Genomic DNA, 17,209 nt, shown 5'->3' with positions numbered 1-17,209 from the left:
GCGACGTCCCTGCGGTCATGGGTCGAGCCTTGGGATGCAAGTTAGCAACGATTTTGTCTTTGTGCGGCCCATTCTCCGGAGGATATCCTCGACAAATCCGGTCCAAAGTAGTCTGCGAAGGAAATAAAGCAAGAATTAAGTAGAAGAAATAAATCGAAGTTCGAAAAACAGAACATTGACGGCGGTGATGGGCCTCATACCGAACCCACTCACCCCGTGCTAAGGCCGGTATGAGGCCGACATGGCAGAGCGGCTCATCTGAAGAATGGTCTGCGTTGGGGAATCCATCTTTTCGGCACCCCACTCTTGTCCGCCTCAAAAAGCCTCATCGCGTGACTTCTCATCCTCTTTAAGAAGGACCTTGCGGCATCCATCTTGAGCTTTTTCCGGTGACCCATCGTCATGTTCCGCCTTAGTCTCACACCGCAAGTTAACTTGGTCGAAAAACAATGGAAGCGCGGATAGTCATCCCAAGACCTTAACGTACACCCACCGATCTCTCCAGTCTTTGCAAGAAGTAAGTTTGTGAACAGAGACATAACCCTTCTCCATGTGCACACTGTACCAACCGACGCGCCGAGAGATTTGGTGGAGATAATGAAGCCGGCGGAATAAATTCACCGTCGGGGCCTCCCCCTTGAAGAGACAAAGCCACACAAAGCCGACTATCGTCCTCATGGCCAACGGATGCGGTTGGGCCACAGCGACGTTCATAGCTTTGATGATAGCCATGACGTACTATTCGGCGGAAACCGGAGCCCGTACTCCAAGTGTCGCATGTATACGCCGGTATGGCCCGGTGGAGGGCAACAGACGGCCTGACCCTCCTCAGGGATAACAATCTTATATCCCCTGCCAAAGAAGAAATGGCCCTCGAAAAATGTCTCACCGGAACAACTGGCTAACTTATGGGTCCAAACTCGGTCAACGCGTACCTTGCAGGCGTCACCGTGATCCATAACGTACTGCCTCCCCTCTTTGGGACGAGCCTCTTCAGCATCATCACCAAAATCGTCTGCGTCATCATCAACATCATCGTCATCCTCCCATTCCTCCAAAATTCGAGGATCAACTTCAGGAGAAGGTGACCTAGGGCCCCCAGGCCTTATCAGGAGGGCGTCCAACTTCTCCTCCTCATCAAGACGCGACGGGGAACCCCCCCGCGCCGGTTTGCTAGGCCCGGCATCAGCAGAAGACATGTTTACAATAAAAACTTACGAAGTTAAAAAATTTTTGGAAAGTTTGTTTGTTTACCTTGAAGAAAAACACCCGCCGGAGTAACAACTCTGAAAATTAGAAGACAATGAAACCCTTGAAAGTTTAGAGAGGAAAATTTTGGAGAATGAAATTGGTGGCCAATTTCACGGGTTAACTGCCCTATTTATAGGGAAAAGCCCATAAAGAAGGACCAATCAGAGAAAAGCCCATGAAGCGTCAACCAATCAGCGTGCAGACACGTGTCGGACATGCAACCACGGGATGTCAATCGTTGCAACAGTTGGATGTCAATCAATGCAACAGTGACCAAGCGTCTTCAACACGCCCATTCATATCTCTCCGCCTACTCACCTTCCTCAACAAATTCCCAAGCATCTGTTCTCCGCCTGCCACATGATCAACCAAGCTAGACAGCGCCGGCCGGGGGCAATCAAAAACTACCGGCACTCTCAACCCCGGTCTCGGCCAGCGTCACTTTCTTTTCCACATCGGATGCCCAATACACATCCATGTGGAGGGGGGATATGGTACGGCCTAAGAATGATCAGGCCGAGGTAAAAGAAGCCGCCGCAGTAGAAGAAGCCGATGCAGAAAATTTTTACAAATTACTTGCGCAGAATATACGCTCAAACGTACATCGGAGCCCATACCACGGCATAGACTACGCTGGGGGCAAATTGATGGGGCATATTCGCACCGGCGACCAAGTCAACATATTGAGCAAGGTCAAAGGTATCCACAAGCAAGTCAACGACTTAGGGCGGCCCTAGCCGATGCGGCCCCATCGGCTGTCGTCACTGGTCTCAAAGATGGCAACCCCAAGGGACACATACCCGCGTACTCACATCCAAGACCCCTCGGCGGTGAGTCAACAGGGCCCGCCGGCCTGCCATAGGTCCCTCGGCCGAGGGGTAGATCAGTCTTTCCACCTGCTAGCCACTTGGCCACTTGGCCACTACGTGACAAAAGGTGAAAGTCTATAAATACTCTTCAACCTTCATTGAGGAAAAGATCCACAACTTAACCTAAGAAACACTATTCATCTGGTATTATCTTCCTTATCTCTCTACAATATACATTCAGCCAAGTAATAACTTATCCCTTAAGTTTACTGACTTGAGCGTCGGAGTGAGTACGCTTGGCACAAAGCCAAGCCCTCAGTTCGTTCATTGTTGCAGGAGAGGCCGAGAGGAACAATTAAGGAAAGAAGGATTCAACCAAAGACGACATTCTACAAGCTACGAGTGGTAACGAATATCTGCTCTGGAATTACACCCGGAACAGGCCCAATTAAGAAGAAGTTTCTTTAGGCGGGAAAACTAAGAGAATTTTTATTCTCTTAGTAGTAGGGGGAAGTAGTAGGGGGATTTGAATTCATTTTAAAGATAAAAGAGATACTCTTCGTCTTAGCGGAGACTTACTATTTTGTTTTAAATATATGATAAAATATTCAATGAGATCTTTGAATGTTAACCTAAAAACTTAAAGTATAAAATCGTTGTGATCCAAATACATACGGAATTTTTCTAACGTGTGCTAAATGAGCACATATTAAGGCGCTAATTACAAAAAAAAATCAACTCTAATTACCACCTTAACATGTGCCCAATGGCGTAGGTTCGAAAAACCGATACATAATTAAAATTTATAAGACGTACTAGGTAAATTTATCGTTGTATGATCTACAACATAGTGTAAAAGTACCAACACATAGTCAATTCAATCTCGAGAAAACGTTAATTAATTCTAATTTTCTATGTATATAACATCAGTAACGTCTCATTTTGACGTATAGTTAACTCTTGTTCATCGATAAAAATAGTGGCTAACAGGTGTGATTTATAAACTTATATCTATGCTCTATATTTATAAGCATGAACATTTTTTATCAAGTATTAAAGGCCTGTTTTAACTTAAAATCAGAGGTTATGAATTCAATCTCTGGAAATGCAGCAGAGTTAATTATATTAAGGTCATGTTTGCTAATCAACGGATTAATTTAATCATAAGCGGATTGTAAAAACAGATTATAAATGACATATCAATCAATGAATCAATCAATACTATATATTAATTCCAGAAATCAAGGGACTTCGATGTAATTAAATAAATCTATACAAATTAATTATACTATATAGCTTTTTTTTAATCATAGCATTGTGTGATGGACCCGACCAAGGGATTTCAATGTAAATATTATATATTTTTGGTTGAAATATAAATTTAGAGAACACTATCATATGGTGATTTTTCTTAAAATAACATGCCTCGCTTATGGTATTTATTAGTGTAAAGATGTTAATTATTTAACATACACGGATATAATATGATATAAGTATTTTATATTTTGGAAACTATTAAAAGGTAAATAAATCAATCTAGATTTCCAAAAAATATAATATTCCATAATTCATTAGATTTGTAATTTAATTAGTAAATAATAATGATTGCTCTTAATTAATACTCTAATATAATATTTCAGATTTATTTAAATATATCTCTAATGAAAGTAACAATAATAAATGTTGGAGTAGTGAGAGAAACAATTATGACGGCGAGAGAAGTGAAAGTAATAGTATTATAGTACTCACAAGTCACAAAACATATAATGAAAATAATAGTATGAACAACTGGGAGAGTATGAAAAATTAGCTAACAATTCGATTTAAAAAAAATATTAATTTATTTAAATATATGAGTTTGACAAAACTAACGGGTTAACCATAAAAATAGCAGGAATAGTTAAACAAACAATACTAACCAAAGAAGTAGTGAACATAATAGTATTAACAAGCGATGTAGTGAAAGTAATAATATTAACAGCGGCAGTGGAGAACGTGTCATATAATTTGTTGATTAATTTTACATCTCATCATAATTTCAAGATATAAATGATAAATGTATGTGTTAACCAAATTTAGCGAAACATATTTCACAGAAAATAAAATTTTAATGGTAAATAAAGGTAACACGGGCGTAGCCGGACACCAAACCTAATTTTATTAGAAAAAATTGATTAGCATACTATAATTAGCGGAGTTAGTTTGAGAGTTTGGTAATTGGCAGATTCCGATTAATAAATTGTTAGTTTTCTTTGTAAAATTTCTTATTTTTAGAATATGTTGTGGTAAACCGTTTATAGTAAAACAAGATATTGATCCCAAATATGTTGTTTCAATATGTTGTTTATCAAACATTAAAATCCCCTATTTACTAAATGAATATGCATCCTCACAAATTTTCCCTTTAAAAAACATCTTTCTAAATAAGGTAGCTAATATCAACTATGTATACATTAACTAAGTAAGGACGCTGATAATTATAATAATTTATTTCATTAAGTTATTATTTTATAATTAAAATTAATTTTTTCATCAAATTATATTTTGTTGACTAACTCTAATATATTATCTTTTAATTTAAATATAAAATTAAATTGTATCAAACTATGAATTACTAAATATTTGACCGATGCTATTATTTGAGAATAATTTGATTCATACTAGGTATAGTACAAAATTATAAACCATTTTAATTACTTTCGAGGCAAAAAATTGAGAAAATTTAAATTGAATCATTAGCTTTGCGGTATAAAAAAAAATGTTTTTGCAAAAATATATTTCAACTTGCTACTCAATTCTCTTAATTAACTAGTTGGAAAGCCCGTGCGATGCACGAGGCTCCCATCAGAATTATCTGTAAAAATATATATTTTAAGCTTGATAAAAATAAAGTCCGACAATGTTGAATCATTAATGAAAAAAAAAATTGTAGTTGGTTTACGTAGTTGTCTAATTGACCATCGATAAATTATTAGTACATTTAGCATAAAAGTTTTGCCCTTAGTAGTATAACATCAAGATATACTTATAGTACGTAGTTAACTTATTTCATTTTCACAGACACATCCAGTTTTAAGTTAAATACAAAACAATATGTCTATAACACATGCTGGAGCACATCTTAATTAAACCTTAATAATGAAGACATGCCTTTTATGAGTTTTACAAATTATTCTCATCAATAATAACTACGTAATACTGAATGATATGTTACGTAAAACAACATGTATCATAGTTATATATATTTAGTATATTCAGAGAAAATGTTAGATTTTTAACAACATAATTTTACCTTACTATCTACATACAACTAAAGGTATTTGATCCTTATAAATTTCTCGCAAAATCAAATCCAAACTAAAGTCCAATATAATTAGTACTTTAAACAACAATCAATCAAAAACATATATGATTCTATTACATAAAATGCAAGGGGCACCTAGTAATATCATATTTGACAACATCCGTTAGTAGTTTATGCCATCAACAAAATTGTTGGGTTACCAAATTAGTATTTTAGATCGTCGTTGAGAACGGTTTACGTTACCAGGCATGGTCTGGCATAACTGATATAATCCTCTTACGGAGTTAATGTTCTTCAACAACATAATTGGCATGCCACACTTGGTGTTGTGGTAGAGCTTACCATTATGAGCATTATGAGTTATATTAAGAAATGAATTATGTATACTCCCTTTCCTTCTTAAACATCTTCCACCTTGCTTCTTAAGGGGCCAAACTTTTATAACTTTTACCATTAAAATGTCGAAAATCATGGTCAAACTACCGCAATTACGATTGTGTACAAGTAAAACATAAGATCACTGGGAAGAGGACGATGAAGTACATTTAGTGTGTGAAATTCCTAAAAGATAATGAATTTTTCTTTTTAAGTCTAACCCTACTAAAGTACTCTGCCAAGTCTTGCATAACGAAAACAAAAAACGACTGCTGAAAGCAAGGATGCCATACGGGGGAGGGAACGTGACGGTTGTAGGTCTTCTCATACTCGTATTTAATAGAAAAATTACATGCTCCCTAGTTGTCGTATTTCCTGTAGTGGGTAAGAAGTTGCAAAACTATAACTGACTCAACTTGTGAAGATCCTAAAATAGTTTTATACTCCTTTATTCTATAACTTTCTCAAATAACTCTCATAACATTTTTACCCATGTCTAACACTCATGGTTGTCATGATTTAAAATTCAGTTTGAGCCTAAGACTTTATTTGTATTCGCTGCATCCAAGACAAATGCGACATAATTGGACACTTGTATGTGATAGATTTTCTCTTTTTATCAAACTTGCTTCTTTTTATTGTAGAGCTAACACTTTTTATTTTTATGTAATAAGCTAACATTTATTTATTTTGAACCAATTGCTTATTATTTTGTTCCTCATGATTATTATAGAGTATATTTTTAATATGTGTTATAATGTCTAATTGCTAATATTTATTCTGAATCAATAATTATTTATTCTATCAATAAAGTTTATAAAATTAAAAGGAACTTGGAATTAACTCCTAACAATAGGTTCAAAAGCAAGTAAACATGGGCAGACATAAATAAGAAATTAATTTGATATGAAGAAGGTTGGGAGATTATGTAAAATCTCATATTTAAGCTCTGTTTCTAATAAATAGCTTAAACTTATTTGACCAAAATTTCATTTATCTTAATTTCTTATAAGTATTTGGAAGATAAATTATTTACAAAAATAAGTTACTTGTTTCTTATTTTTAATCTTTCAATGTAAAATATTAAATATGGAGTACTTATTATGTCCTTTTATGTCATTTTACTAAAAAAAACAGCTGCTTTTCGGTTAGTTTTTCAAACATTTTTTATTTAAACAATTAACTTACCAACTCCTAATTTTCAGTTACCTTTTAAGCTATTTTTTTTAGGTTTCAGTAAACTTTTCAGTTTTAGTATACTAATGAAATTTGGGATATAATATATGAATGCGTACTTTGTATGTTATTAATATACCATATAATTAGTTACATTGTGTATTTAGAGTACCACCTACTATTATTCTATTAGTATTTCCAATTTTTCATGAGTCCAACACTTAAACTCTAAGGGTATGTTTGGATTGAAGGATTTGGAGAGAAAAGAAATGGAGGGAGAGTATGGGATTTAAAATCCTTTGTTTGGATAACAAATACGTGTGGAGGGAAATGAAGAAGGAAAGATTGGGAGAGATCCAATTTCCCTCATCCAAGCCTAATCAAAATCTCTCCACAATAGGCAAGATTTTGAGGGAAATTGTATTCAAACACACATTTCTCATTCCCCGTCCCCTTCCATTCTCTCCCTTTCCCTTCCCTCCTTCCCCCTCCCCTTCCTTTCCTTCCACTTTCTTTCCCTCCACTTTTGTTATCCAAACACACCCTAAATGGTAAAAAAAAAAGTTTTGATTTTCTACATTTTAATTAGTTTTTTGTTCTCCTTGTTTAAGTTAATTATTCAAACCACCAAACATTACTTCAATTATTATCGGTATCGTACCTCTACGATATAAGATCTACACATTCTTATATAAAATAAAATAATGAAACAAAATAGTACTCCTCCCAGCCCGATTAATAGTTTACACTTTCCTATTTAAGGTGAATAAATCAATAGTTTACACTTTTCTTATGTAGTATATAAACAAACTTATGTGGGTGAGGACCATTTTATTTACTCCTCATTTTGAGTTGCTTTTGATTTTTTTTTAATCATAAAAACTTGAAAGAGACGGTCTCTCAATAGTGTTATTGAGAGCCCTCTCACGTGATGGGGTGATGAAGTTGTATAATTTCTTTTTTCCCTGTTATGTCTCCCACTAATTTAGGGGGTGTTTGGTTCACCCAATATAGGTATGAGGTATGGGTTTGGAATGAATCAAACTCATACCATGTGTTTGTTTGGCAAAAATGAAGGTTTCACACCCATACCTCAAACCCATGAGGTATGGGTTTCTCATACCCAGGGAGGGGGGTGAGTATGAGATTGATACCTATGGTATCAAATTAGAAATATTAAAAAGTGATAAAAACAATTGTAAAAAAATCTTTTATATATTTATTTGATTAAATTTTCTCTACATGACTTAATAGTATAAAAATTATTAAAAATTTTGTATTTTGAAGATTTTTTTAGCTTTGATTGATTTCTAATCCCATACATACCCCCAAAATTGAACCAAACACAAGGTATGAGGTATCAAATTCTAACCCGATACCACCCAGGTATGATTCCCGATTCCAAACCCATACCCACGCGTGAACCAAACACCCCCTTAGCGGTCTCTCATGAAACCCACTGTTTTTTTAATAATTATAAACGCATTCCTCTCTCATTACCTTAATAATCGTGTATAAAGTAATTGTAAACTATTGACTGGGACGGAGGGAGTAACATATATAGATTGGTGAATTATTTTATATGTAATTGATCACTTGAATGTGTATCGAGGCATGTATGATTTATATACACGCTCCAATGATTATTTTGTGATTATATTTTGATGGAATAACCATAGTATATACTTCGTGTAATTACGTACAAATGTGAGACCATAAGTGTGAGTAAAATAAAAATGATAACCTAACATATTATAAATGTCTGTTTGATAATTGTAATCTACTTATATGGATAATTTTATTATAATATGCTTGATCTACTTATATTAGGATAATTTTATTAAATTTTGTTTTAAATATTAAGAAATCTACTTTTATTAAGATAATTTTAATAAATTTGTTTCGAAATCTACCCATGTTAGGATTTCTAAAAAAGTTGGACTCTGTAATATCGCTCGAAAAGTTTCTGCTTTATATATATGTACTAGATTTAATGCCCGTGCGATGCACGGGCCAATTGTACTATTATGTTTTATAAGCCGCTGTTGAACATTACGTTTATTATCACGTGTTATCTCGATATTTGCAATAGTAAATTTGTATGTATTTAACAACTAATAGATCATCTCAACAATAGCGAAAGTTTATTAATCTTAGGAAACGCAATAAAAATTAAGAATAAGTTACATCAAATTATGTAATATCCAAATTAAATTATTTTAGTAGTGTTATGTATGTTAGGTAGTAATCAACAAAATTAGCAAAATTTTATATATCAAAATTGGTAAAAAAAATGCACGTAGTTGAGGAAAATTATAATATCATATGATATTCACAAATTTTCATTATAGATGGAAGATATCCGTCTATAGTTATAAACGGGAAAATATTCACCCATTTTAAGCATAAGACAAACAACAAGTTGTATGATAGAACCCAAAAATATCACCACTTTAAGCATATTTTAGCCGTCTTTTACTTTAGATGGATATATCCGTCTATAATGAGACTAATTGTATACATTAGATAGTAACGTAGAAACAGTTGGGAGTCCTAAAAAAGTGAGTCCGCAAACCTACAAAGGCCACAGTGATACAAAGTTACAAACGGAGCAAATGAATATCAACTACTGCTTTCATTTCGGTCATTTATTTACTTTTTATATTTATATTATGAGGAGTATTTTAATAAAAGTAAATAAATAAGGGACATGCTAAATCCTGCACATCATACTACTAATTCCCGCACATTTTTCTCTTTTATACCGAGTATACCCCTCTCACATTTCACAACCATTGAGAGAGAATTGAAAAAACCCAAAAAAAATAAGAAAACACGCTATATTCTTCCCTTTATCTCACCGCGCCAACACCAACGCCGACCGAACAAACAAACACCGTACTCCGACGATGGCCAACGCCGCCACACTGCGCCAATGACGAACACCTAACTCGACGATGGTAGTCGATTTACGATGAATTTGATTAAATGTATAATTAACATTGTTTTGCTCAATCACAATAATGTTAATAGAAATTGGGGAATGCCATGGCAAATGCTTCAGTGTTTAGGCGAGTTATTGATGGCTTAGTTTGTACGATGTATTCAACATCTTAGGTGCAATCTGAGTTAACAATGTGCAGTTGAAGGAAGATGACAAATTGAAAGAAACCCTAATTGCAAATTTCTTACTTCGTATTTCTTTAAATCAATATTCACTAAATCAATATTAAGGCGTGTATTAATTGATGAATTGGTTTAGTTTTGTAAGGAAGATAACCTTTTAAATCTGTTTTTAAGAGAAAGGGTAAAATTGGAATACTATGATAAAGTATGCAGGATTAAGTAAAACCTCGTGCGGAATTTAGCAAATGCGATAAATAATCGTCATTGCTCATTCATGTACACGTTTTACTCTTTCACGGACTTTTTGTCATAATTTTTCCATTCCTTACCCTTATTCCAATGAACAAAAAACAAATTCTCTATTTTTATCTCTTAAAATTAATCAAAAATTTTCATCAAATTTCTTAATTATTAATCTTAATTCTCATAATCAAGTAATAATTCTTAATTTTGATTGATTATTTCATTCTTTGTATCAAATTAAGTAGATGTAAATAATCATTTGATAAATTAAATTACGATTTGTGAAATTAGGGTTTATGGGTAAGAGTTGGTTTGGGTGGCAGAGGAGGGAGACGGTGGTGGCGGTCGGAAGGCCGTCTGGTCGGCGGTGGTGGTTGGGGCTGTGGTCGACGGTGGTGTCCTGTAGTGGTCGGTCGATCCATTTTGGGCGCGTGAGCAGGGAGATGAGGGAAGGAGCAGTGGTGTTCGGTTGTTCAAGTGAGGCGAGGGACAAGGGGAGAGGTGGTCGGTGGCGAGCATGGCGAGGGAAGGGCAGCGACAGGGTGGTGGCAGGGGTGGGGGAGGGAGAATTGAATAGAGTGGAAATTGAAAATTTGGGGGAAATGAAAGGGTAAATTGGTCAATTGTGTACATGATTGAGTAAATCATGTCCATGATTGAGCATGACCCTAAATAATTAGGAAGAAGAAAGGATAAAGTATTACTCCCTCCCACAAATAAATATATAATGAAAGTGCTCAATTCTCTATAATAAGCTGTATAACTATATTTATATAGAGAGAAGGATATGTTTAATTAAAATTCATAGTTAGTGTCCCTTCAACTTACTCTGCCCTATGTGGGAGATCGCTAACTTGGTGTCAAGGGCTCAAGACAGATAACAGTCATTGTTACTCAAATCTCCTGCGGATGTAGTCTTTGTGTTATGATTCGAAAAAGTTCTATCATCAACATCAACATGATAAATATAATTCACTAAAAAAATCATGAAATAAAACTAATTTCTAAACTCTAAAGACACAACTCACACAACTCATTAGATTGAAAATTTACGAAATATAGTAATAAGCAATATTAAAAAAAAAGGTAGGCACGCAATCGTCACAAAGGGAAAAATAATGCGAGAGAGGATCATATTTCATGTTTGATTCAACGTTATAAGCACCATGACAAAAATAATGCCTATAAAAACATCGAATTATGAAACAATAAACGTATATATAACCTAATACGATTAAATGGGCTTATTGTATGTTCATATAAGACTCAAGAGGGTTGGTTATTTGGTCGTAGCAAAGCGAAACTTAATGTCGATTCGTCGTGATCAATCTTCATGCATATCTCACAATCATGTTACCGGCAAACAAATAATAGAACATAGAGATAAATAAGCTTTTCCCGTATTATAATAGAATCGTAGATAAATTTATAGAATAGGAACATGATAACTAAAGAAAAAAAAAGAAAAAACTCATGATAACAAATGAACTAATGAGCATAGCGAGTTGTTAGGGGTCTTTAGGGGGCAAAACGCTTTTATATAGGCTATTCACTATTGCTACCAAAATTAATCATGTTTATATTTCTTGCCATTAAAACACAAATAGTAAAACCAAATTATATTTTGAATTAAAGTTTAACGTACCTGGCTCAATCCAAAAAAACGCATATATGTTTCCTACGAATACAAACATTCAAAGAAACTGTAATTTGAAGACTAAAGAATCCGACCTCGTTCCTATTAGGCAGTCGAAGCTCCAGAAATTAAATACCGTATTTTAGTTGGTCTTCATATATATTTCCTGAAATAAAAACAAAAATTATTTAGTAAACATACACCTAATGATAATAATCGTTAATAAACAAACAAAATATAGGAACTTGAAACTAATTTTTTTTTTCGGGTGGGGTGGAGTGGGGGAGGGGGTTAGAAGCAAAATATTGATCTATATATAGTAGTGTAGATTTTGATTGTTTGAACTTTAAAAAAAACAAACGTAATTAGCTTTTGTTTTAGTTTAGGATTCATATTGTACCATAACAAACTAATAATTAATTTATTGCTCCATATCTTATTTCAATAATTATTATCTTAAATATTATCTCTTATTTTAAGTCGTTCGAAATAGTTGGAGTCTCCATAAACGCTCGAAAAAAGCTTCCTTTATTAATATAGATAGATGTATGTATGTATTGATTGATTGATTTTCAGTTTTGACGAGAAAAATGAGCAATTAATGAGATAAAACTATTATATATGTAATTTAGTAGAAATAAAAATAAGTCTATAAGACGTGCATTTACTGCACGAGGTCTAACCTAGTTAGCATATTAATTAGTCAAACGTGGTAAAACCCTTAAATATGCTGAAAATCGGTCAATATACATTTACCAAACGCTCCCTAAATCTCGTGAGAAAGAGTATTACCAACCTAATAATCCGAACTAAACCGATTAATAAGATACTCACATGTAGAAATATACCACGTTAGAAAATTGTACTCCTCGTATCCTAAAGAACATTTAGGGATGGTGTGAATCTGTGATGACCTGAATCAAATGGGTGGAACCAGGCAAACTTTAGGTTCCACTTCCCCAATTTCAAAACCTAAAACATCCGATCACCCTTCAAATAACCCAAAATCCCAAATCAATCTCAATAACTCTTGTCCGATAATTTACCAATCCTCTACAACTTAATTGCCCCATAACTTGCCCCCACAATCGGCATTCCGCAACAAGTATACCAAAACCAAAATGGAAGAACTACCGCTACCGGCAGCAACAGAACCAAATACCATTGACTGCGGTCGTCATAGAATATGCAATGGCGGGTGCGGTAGGCCGGTCAGCGTATGCCTATGCGACAAATTACCATCACAGTTAATACCAACCAACACCCAAATTGTAGTACTGCAGCACCCCCATGAGCTCCGTCAGAAACTCGCTACTGTCCCTTTAATTTCCAAATGTCTCAACGACTGTCGCCTAATTGTTGGCCGTAGACTTCGACAAGGTTCTTGTCCCCTTCTCGATTCTCTCTACCATCAACCACGCCCATCACTTAATGCCATTTTCCTCTTCCCAGGTATCGTCATTTTATGTCCCTCTCAATCATTTGTTTACCTTTGATTAAACAATTCAATGCCGATTTGGGATTTTGCTTATTCGCTGCATAACTCTGCACTATAAAGGTTGAGACTTCTTGGTGTTAATTTTATGGTTATGTTAGTTTAATTAATAGTTGAGGGATGAATTTTGTGAATTTGAGGCAGTTATAGCTTCATAGGAGGAGTATCAGTAAGGTATAATGATTGACGATCTTCAAATGACTAGAGCGATGAGCTTCGGCTTAGTAGAAGAGTACAGTAGATGTTCTGAGGGAGTTTAGGCTCTCATTGATCCGCGGTTTTTGTATTCTTTCTAGCCGATTTGTTTCTAATTGTCACTAAAACTACGCATTTCCTTGTGCATATATCAGTGAGTATTAGAAAAGCGAGCTAGCTAGTGGTAAGGCTTCTTGCCATAGAATGTGATTGTGGATCAGTGAAGAACTAGGCTCTTTCAAATAGGGTTTGGTTCTATGTTACTCCCACACTTCACTTGGCTGCCGTGTCGCGTATCCGACACCTATTTATCCAATACCGATACGACACTTCGACACTTCACTTTAGACCAAAAAAATTGAAAAATCCCCACAAAATAGCCGTATCTGACACTCAACACGCGTCAGACACAACACGACATCCGTGTCGGAGAGTCAGGATAACACAGGGTTGGTTTAGCCTTGGAAGTATTAGATGCTTGGTCAATTGGCTGGCTCAAAAATTACGAGTCTAGTTGAATTTGATTTCAGGTTGCTATTCATTCTAGCAGCAATGTGAATTCAGACAGGTTATAGTTTATGTGTTAATGAGTGCTTTTGTGAGGAGGGTGCGTTTTGTAGTTCGATATTATGGTTATGACTTATGATTTATGATCCATCTTTCCCATATTATAATGATGATAAGAATGTGGTATAATCGTAGATTATAAGTAATGATGTGCTCTATCAAGGTCATTGTTTGGAGTCAGAGTGATTTTTTTATAGATGATCAGTGAATAATTTCCGTTAAATTCTTGCCTTATGCTGTCAATGCAGGTACAAATGCTATGCCTTCAATAGATATCAATCAGTGGAAATCATCACTGGCTGACTCATGTTCGGAGAGGCATGTGATGATTGTCTTTGATGGTACTTGGAAACATGCCAAGGAAATGATGACTGCGAGTCTTCCATTTATATCAAAGTTTGCAACAGCCGTACATTTTAATTGTGATTATGAGGTTAGTGGAGGGAGCATATACGATTCAGACCTCATTCTGAAGAAGGAACCGTTCAGAGGGTGCATGAGTACTATGGAAGCCGTTGCACGAGCTTTGGGAATCCTCGAGCCTGACGGAACTCGGATTGAAGCTGCATTAATTGACGTTTTGAAGTCAATGGTTCACCTACAATCCTGTTATCTAAAGAGTATAAAACCACGCGTGAAATTGTTGAAGAAAGGGCTTGAAAAGAGTACAACTGTAGATATCGGTTAAAAGTGACAGTAGAGTAGTTCATGCACAAGAGTTAGATAAGCTAATCAGTGTCACAAGTCAATAGAAAAGAGATGACATTGGTGCAACTTAGAGAAACAGGAAAACAGTAGAAGAAAGTGTAGTTTGTAGCGGTGTCAAGCCGGGTACCTTATTTGCTGAGGCACTTGCCTATGACTCAGAGCCTCTTCCTGCTGATCTGACGGAGAATTCCATGTCCACTTATCTCCCACTCGTGAACTTAGCCGCATCCCTTTTCCACATCAAGTTGACCGCCTTTCCGGGTCTGGATTTTTTGCGTAGGATTGAAATGATAATGTCAGGCTCCATATGCAGCGACCTCCTGTTTGCTGTTGATGATCAGTTTTTGTTGATACTGAGTTCGAATATATTGTACTAAGTTGTATTGGGGGGTTGTCCTCAATTATTGATTATGAAGGAAACTAGGTTGACCGTCTTGAGTAAGACTCGATTGTCCTAAATTGAACACAAATTTTCTATCGACTTCCTGGAAGCAAATTAAGCAATGATTATAGTTCCCGGGTGTTCTGATATTATTGATGTTTTCTGAAATCTTACCAAAGACATGCCTACACTGCTACACACAAGTCGCGGCTTTTCATCTTATTTTTTTGATTGCCCTCAGCTCCTCAGCTTATTACATTGTTACATGTCCAGGACGATTGATTCTCAGTTGTGGTTGATGATGCCATATTGTTTCCAATAACAAATTCACATGTAATTGCTATTCTTACTGATCCTATTAGGAGATTGGGCCTATACTAGGCCCGGCTACCATTAGGGTTAGCCAAATTAGGGTTAAGTTCTAGGATGAGAGATATTATAAATACCCTCACCATAGTTCGTATTATGTACTGCCTTTACGATTGCGGGAGGGTATTAGGATATTAGGCCCATTACGGTCGACTATCATTAGGGTTAGGTTATGACGGCTACCGCCTAGGGTTTAGAGGATCAACGTCTATTATATATATCGTCATGTATTCTCATGAGATCGACACAATAATACAATATCGACACAATAATACAATTCTCTCTTATGCAATCTCTCCCCTTATAATCTTAACATGGTATCAGAGCCTCTTTCTTGAGGTCTCTATTAACCGCTTCCGCATTCTTACCGGTGGGTGGTCGAAAATTTACACCCACCGGTGGGATTTTCATAATAATTTCTGTATTGAATTCAAAAAAAAAAAACAATTAAATAAAAATGGTGAAGCACATTGCATACGTTTTCCTCAATCTGTCCCTTACATCAATGGTGTGGAAATTTTATGCCTGGTGATTTAATTTCACGGGATTTTAAGATCCATGATTAATCTTCCTGACCATCTTTCTTTGAAATTTCATTATTAATTTTCGAATTCGTTCAAGGTAATCTAAAAATTGACTGGCGAGTTACGCAATTAAAATCACCACAATGGTGGTTCAAATCAATTTGGAGTCCGAAAAACTTAGCGTTCTCCAAATCTTGAAAGTAACGGATAATTTTCCGTTTTATTGATATTTGTCAGGTTCGATTAGGGTTCCTGCAAATTGACTCATACCTTTGACAAGTCCGAAAAATTAACGTTCTTGTTCGAGAAATTTTCTAGCGAGTCTTAATACTCGTTTATTTTACCAACCTTGCGAAGACGGAGATGGATAATGAAGACGGAGAAGTCGATGAAGATTGATTTTTCTTATTTTGATTTTATTGTAATTCTCCAATCGTAAAGTTCGTACTACGTACTGCCTTTACGATTGCGGGAGGGTATTAGGAGATTGGGCCTATACTAGGCCCGGCTACCATTAGGGTTAGCCAAATTAGGGTTAAGTTCTAGGATGAGAGATATTATAAATACCCTCACCATAATCATGTAAGTCACCATATCAATAATACAAATCATTTATGCAAGTCTTCCTCTATAATCTTAACAGATCCACATAATCTTGATTACTTCTACTTTTTTTTCACTCGTTAATACACCGAGCGTGTGAGAGGAAATTTTCATTGGTTTTGTGCTAGGAGCAAATAAACCAAATTAACTACACGTAGAGCGTGCCAAAACTGACCGATCCGAAAACTGGACCCAAACTTCTTGAAACCCGAACCGATGGAACCTGTATTTGGGTGAAACGAAACCGACCCGACTCAAGGCTAAACTGTTAATCGAACAGTCTTATTTGTTCTAACCCGAACCCAATCTAAATCGAACTAACCCGACCCCTGCCAGATATTGACTCAACCTAATGAAATGATCCGATAACGAATTAGCTTAATAATGGTGCAAATAAAATCAAATTGACATTCATCTTGTATGTTCACTTGAAACTAAAATAATAT

The 17,209-nt window shown here is 35.4% G+C and overlaps 1 protein-coding gene across 1 annotated transcript; it reads left to right on the top strand.

The window, feature by feature from the left end:
- Nucleotides 1-12,845: 12,845 nt before the first annotated feature.
- LOC141657231 (tRNA-uridine aminocarboxypropyltransferase A) lies at nucleotides 12,846-15,416 on the top strand. The gene is made up of 2 exons (XM_074464386.1): nucleotides 12,846-13,372; nucleotides 14,426-15,416. The coding sequence occupies exons 1-2, from the start codon at nucleotides 13,042-13,044 to the stop codon at nucleotides 14,863-14,865; spliced, it is 771 nt and encodes a 256-aa protein (XP_074320487.1). The 5' UTR covers nucleotides 12,846-13,041; the 3' UTR covers nucleotides 14,866-15,416.
- The last annotated feature ends 1,793 nt before the right edge of the window (nucleotides 15,417-17,209 follow it).

The sequence above is a fragment of the Silene latifolia genome, chromosome 5 (assembly GCF_048544455.1).
Source record: "Silene latifolia isolate original U9 population chromosome 5, ASM4854445v1, whole genome shotgun sequence".
NCBI classification, from domain to species: domain Eukaryota; kingdom Viridiplantae; phylum Streptophyta; class Magnoliopsida; order Caryophyllales; family Caryophyllaceae; genus Silene; species Silene latifolia.
Note: the sequence above shows the minus strand (reverse complement) of the source record. Positions and strands in the feature narration are given on the sequence as shown.

Bases quoted from the DNA above. Each gene is read 5' to 3' on its own strand.
- LOC141657231 (XM_074464386.1), top strand. From the start codon at position 13,042: ATGGAAGAACTACCGCTACCGGCAGCAACAGAACCAAATACCATTGAC. The intron at 13,373-14,425 runs GTATCGTCATTT...CTGTCAATGCAG, and splicing joins TGCCATTTTCCTCTTCCCAG to GTACAAATGCTATGCCTTCA.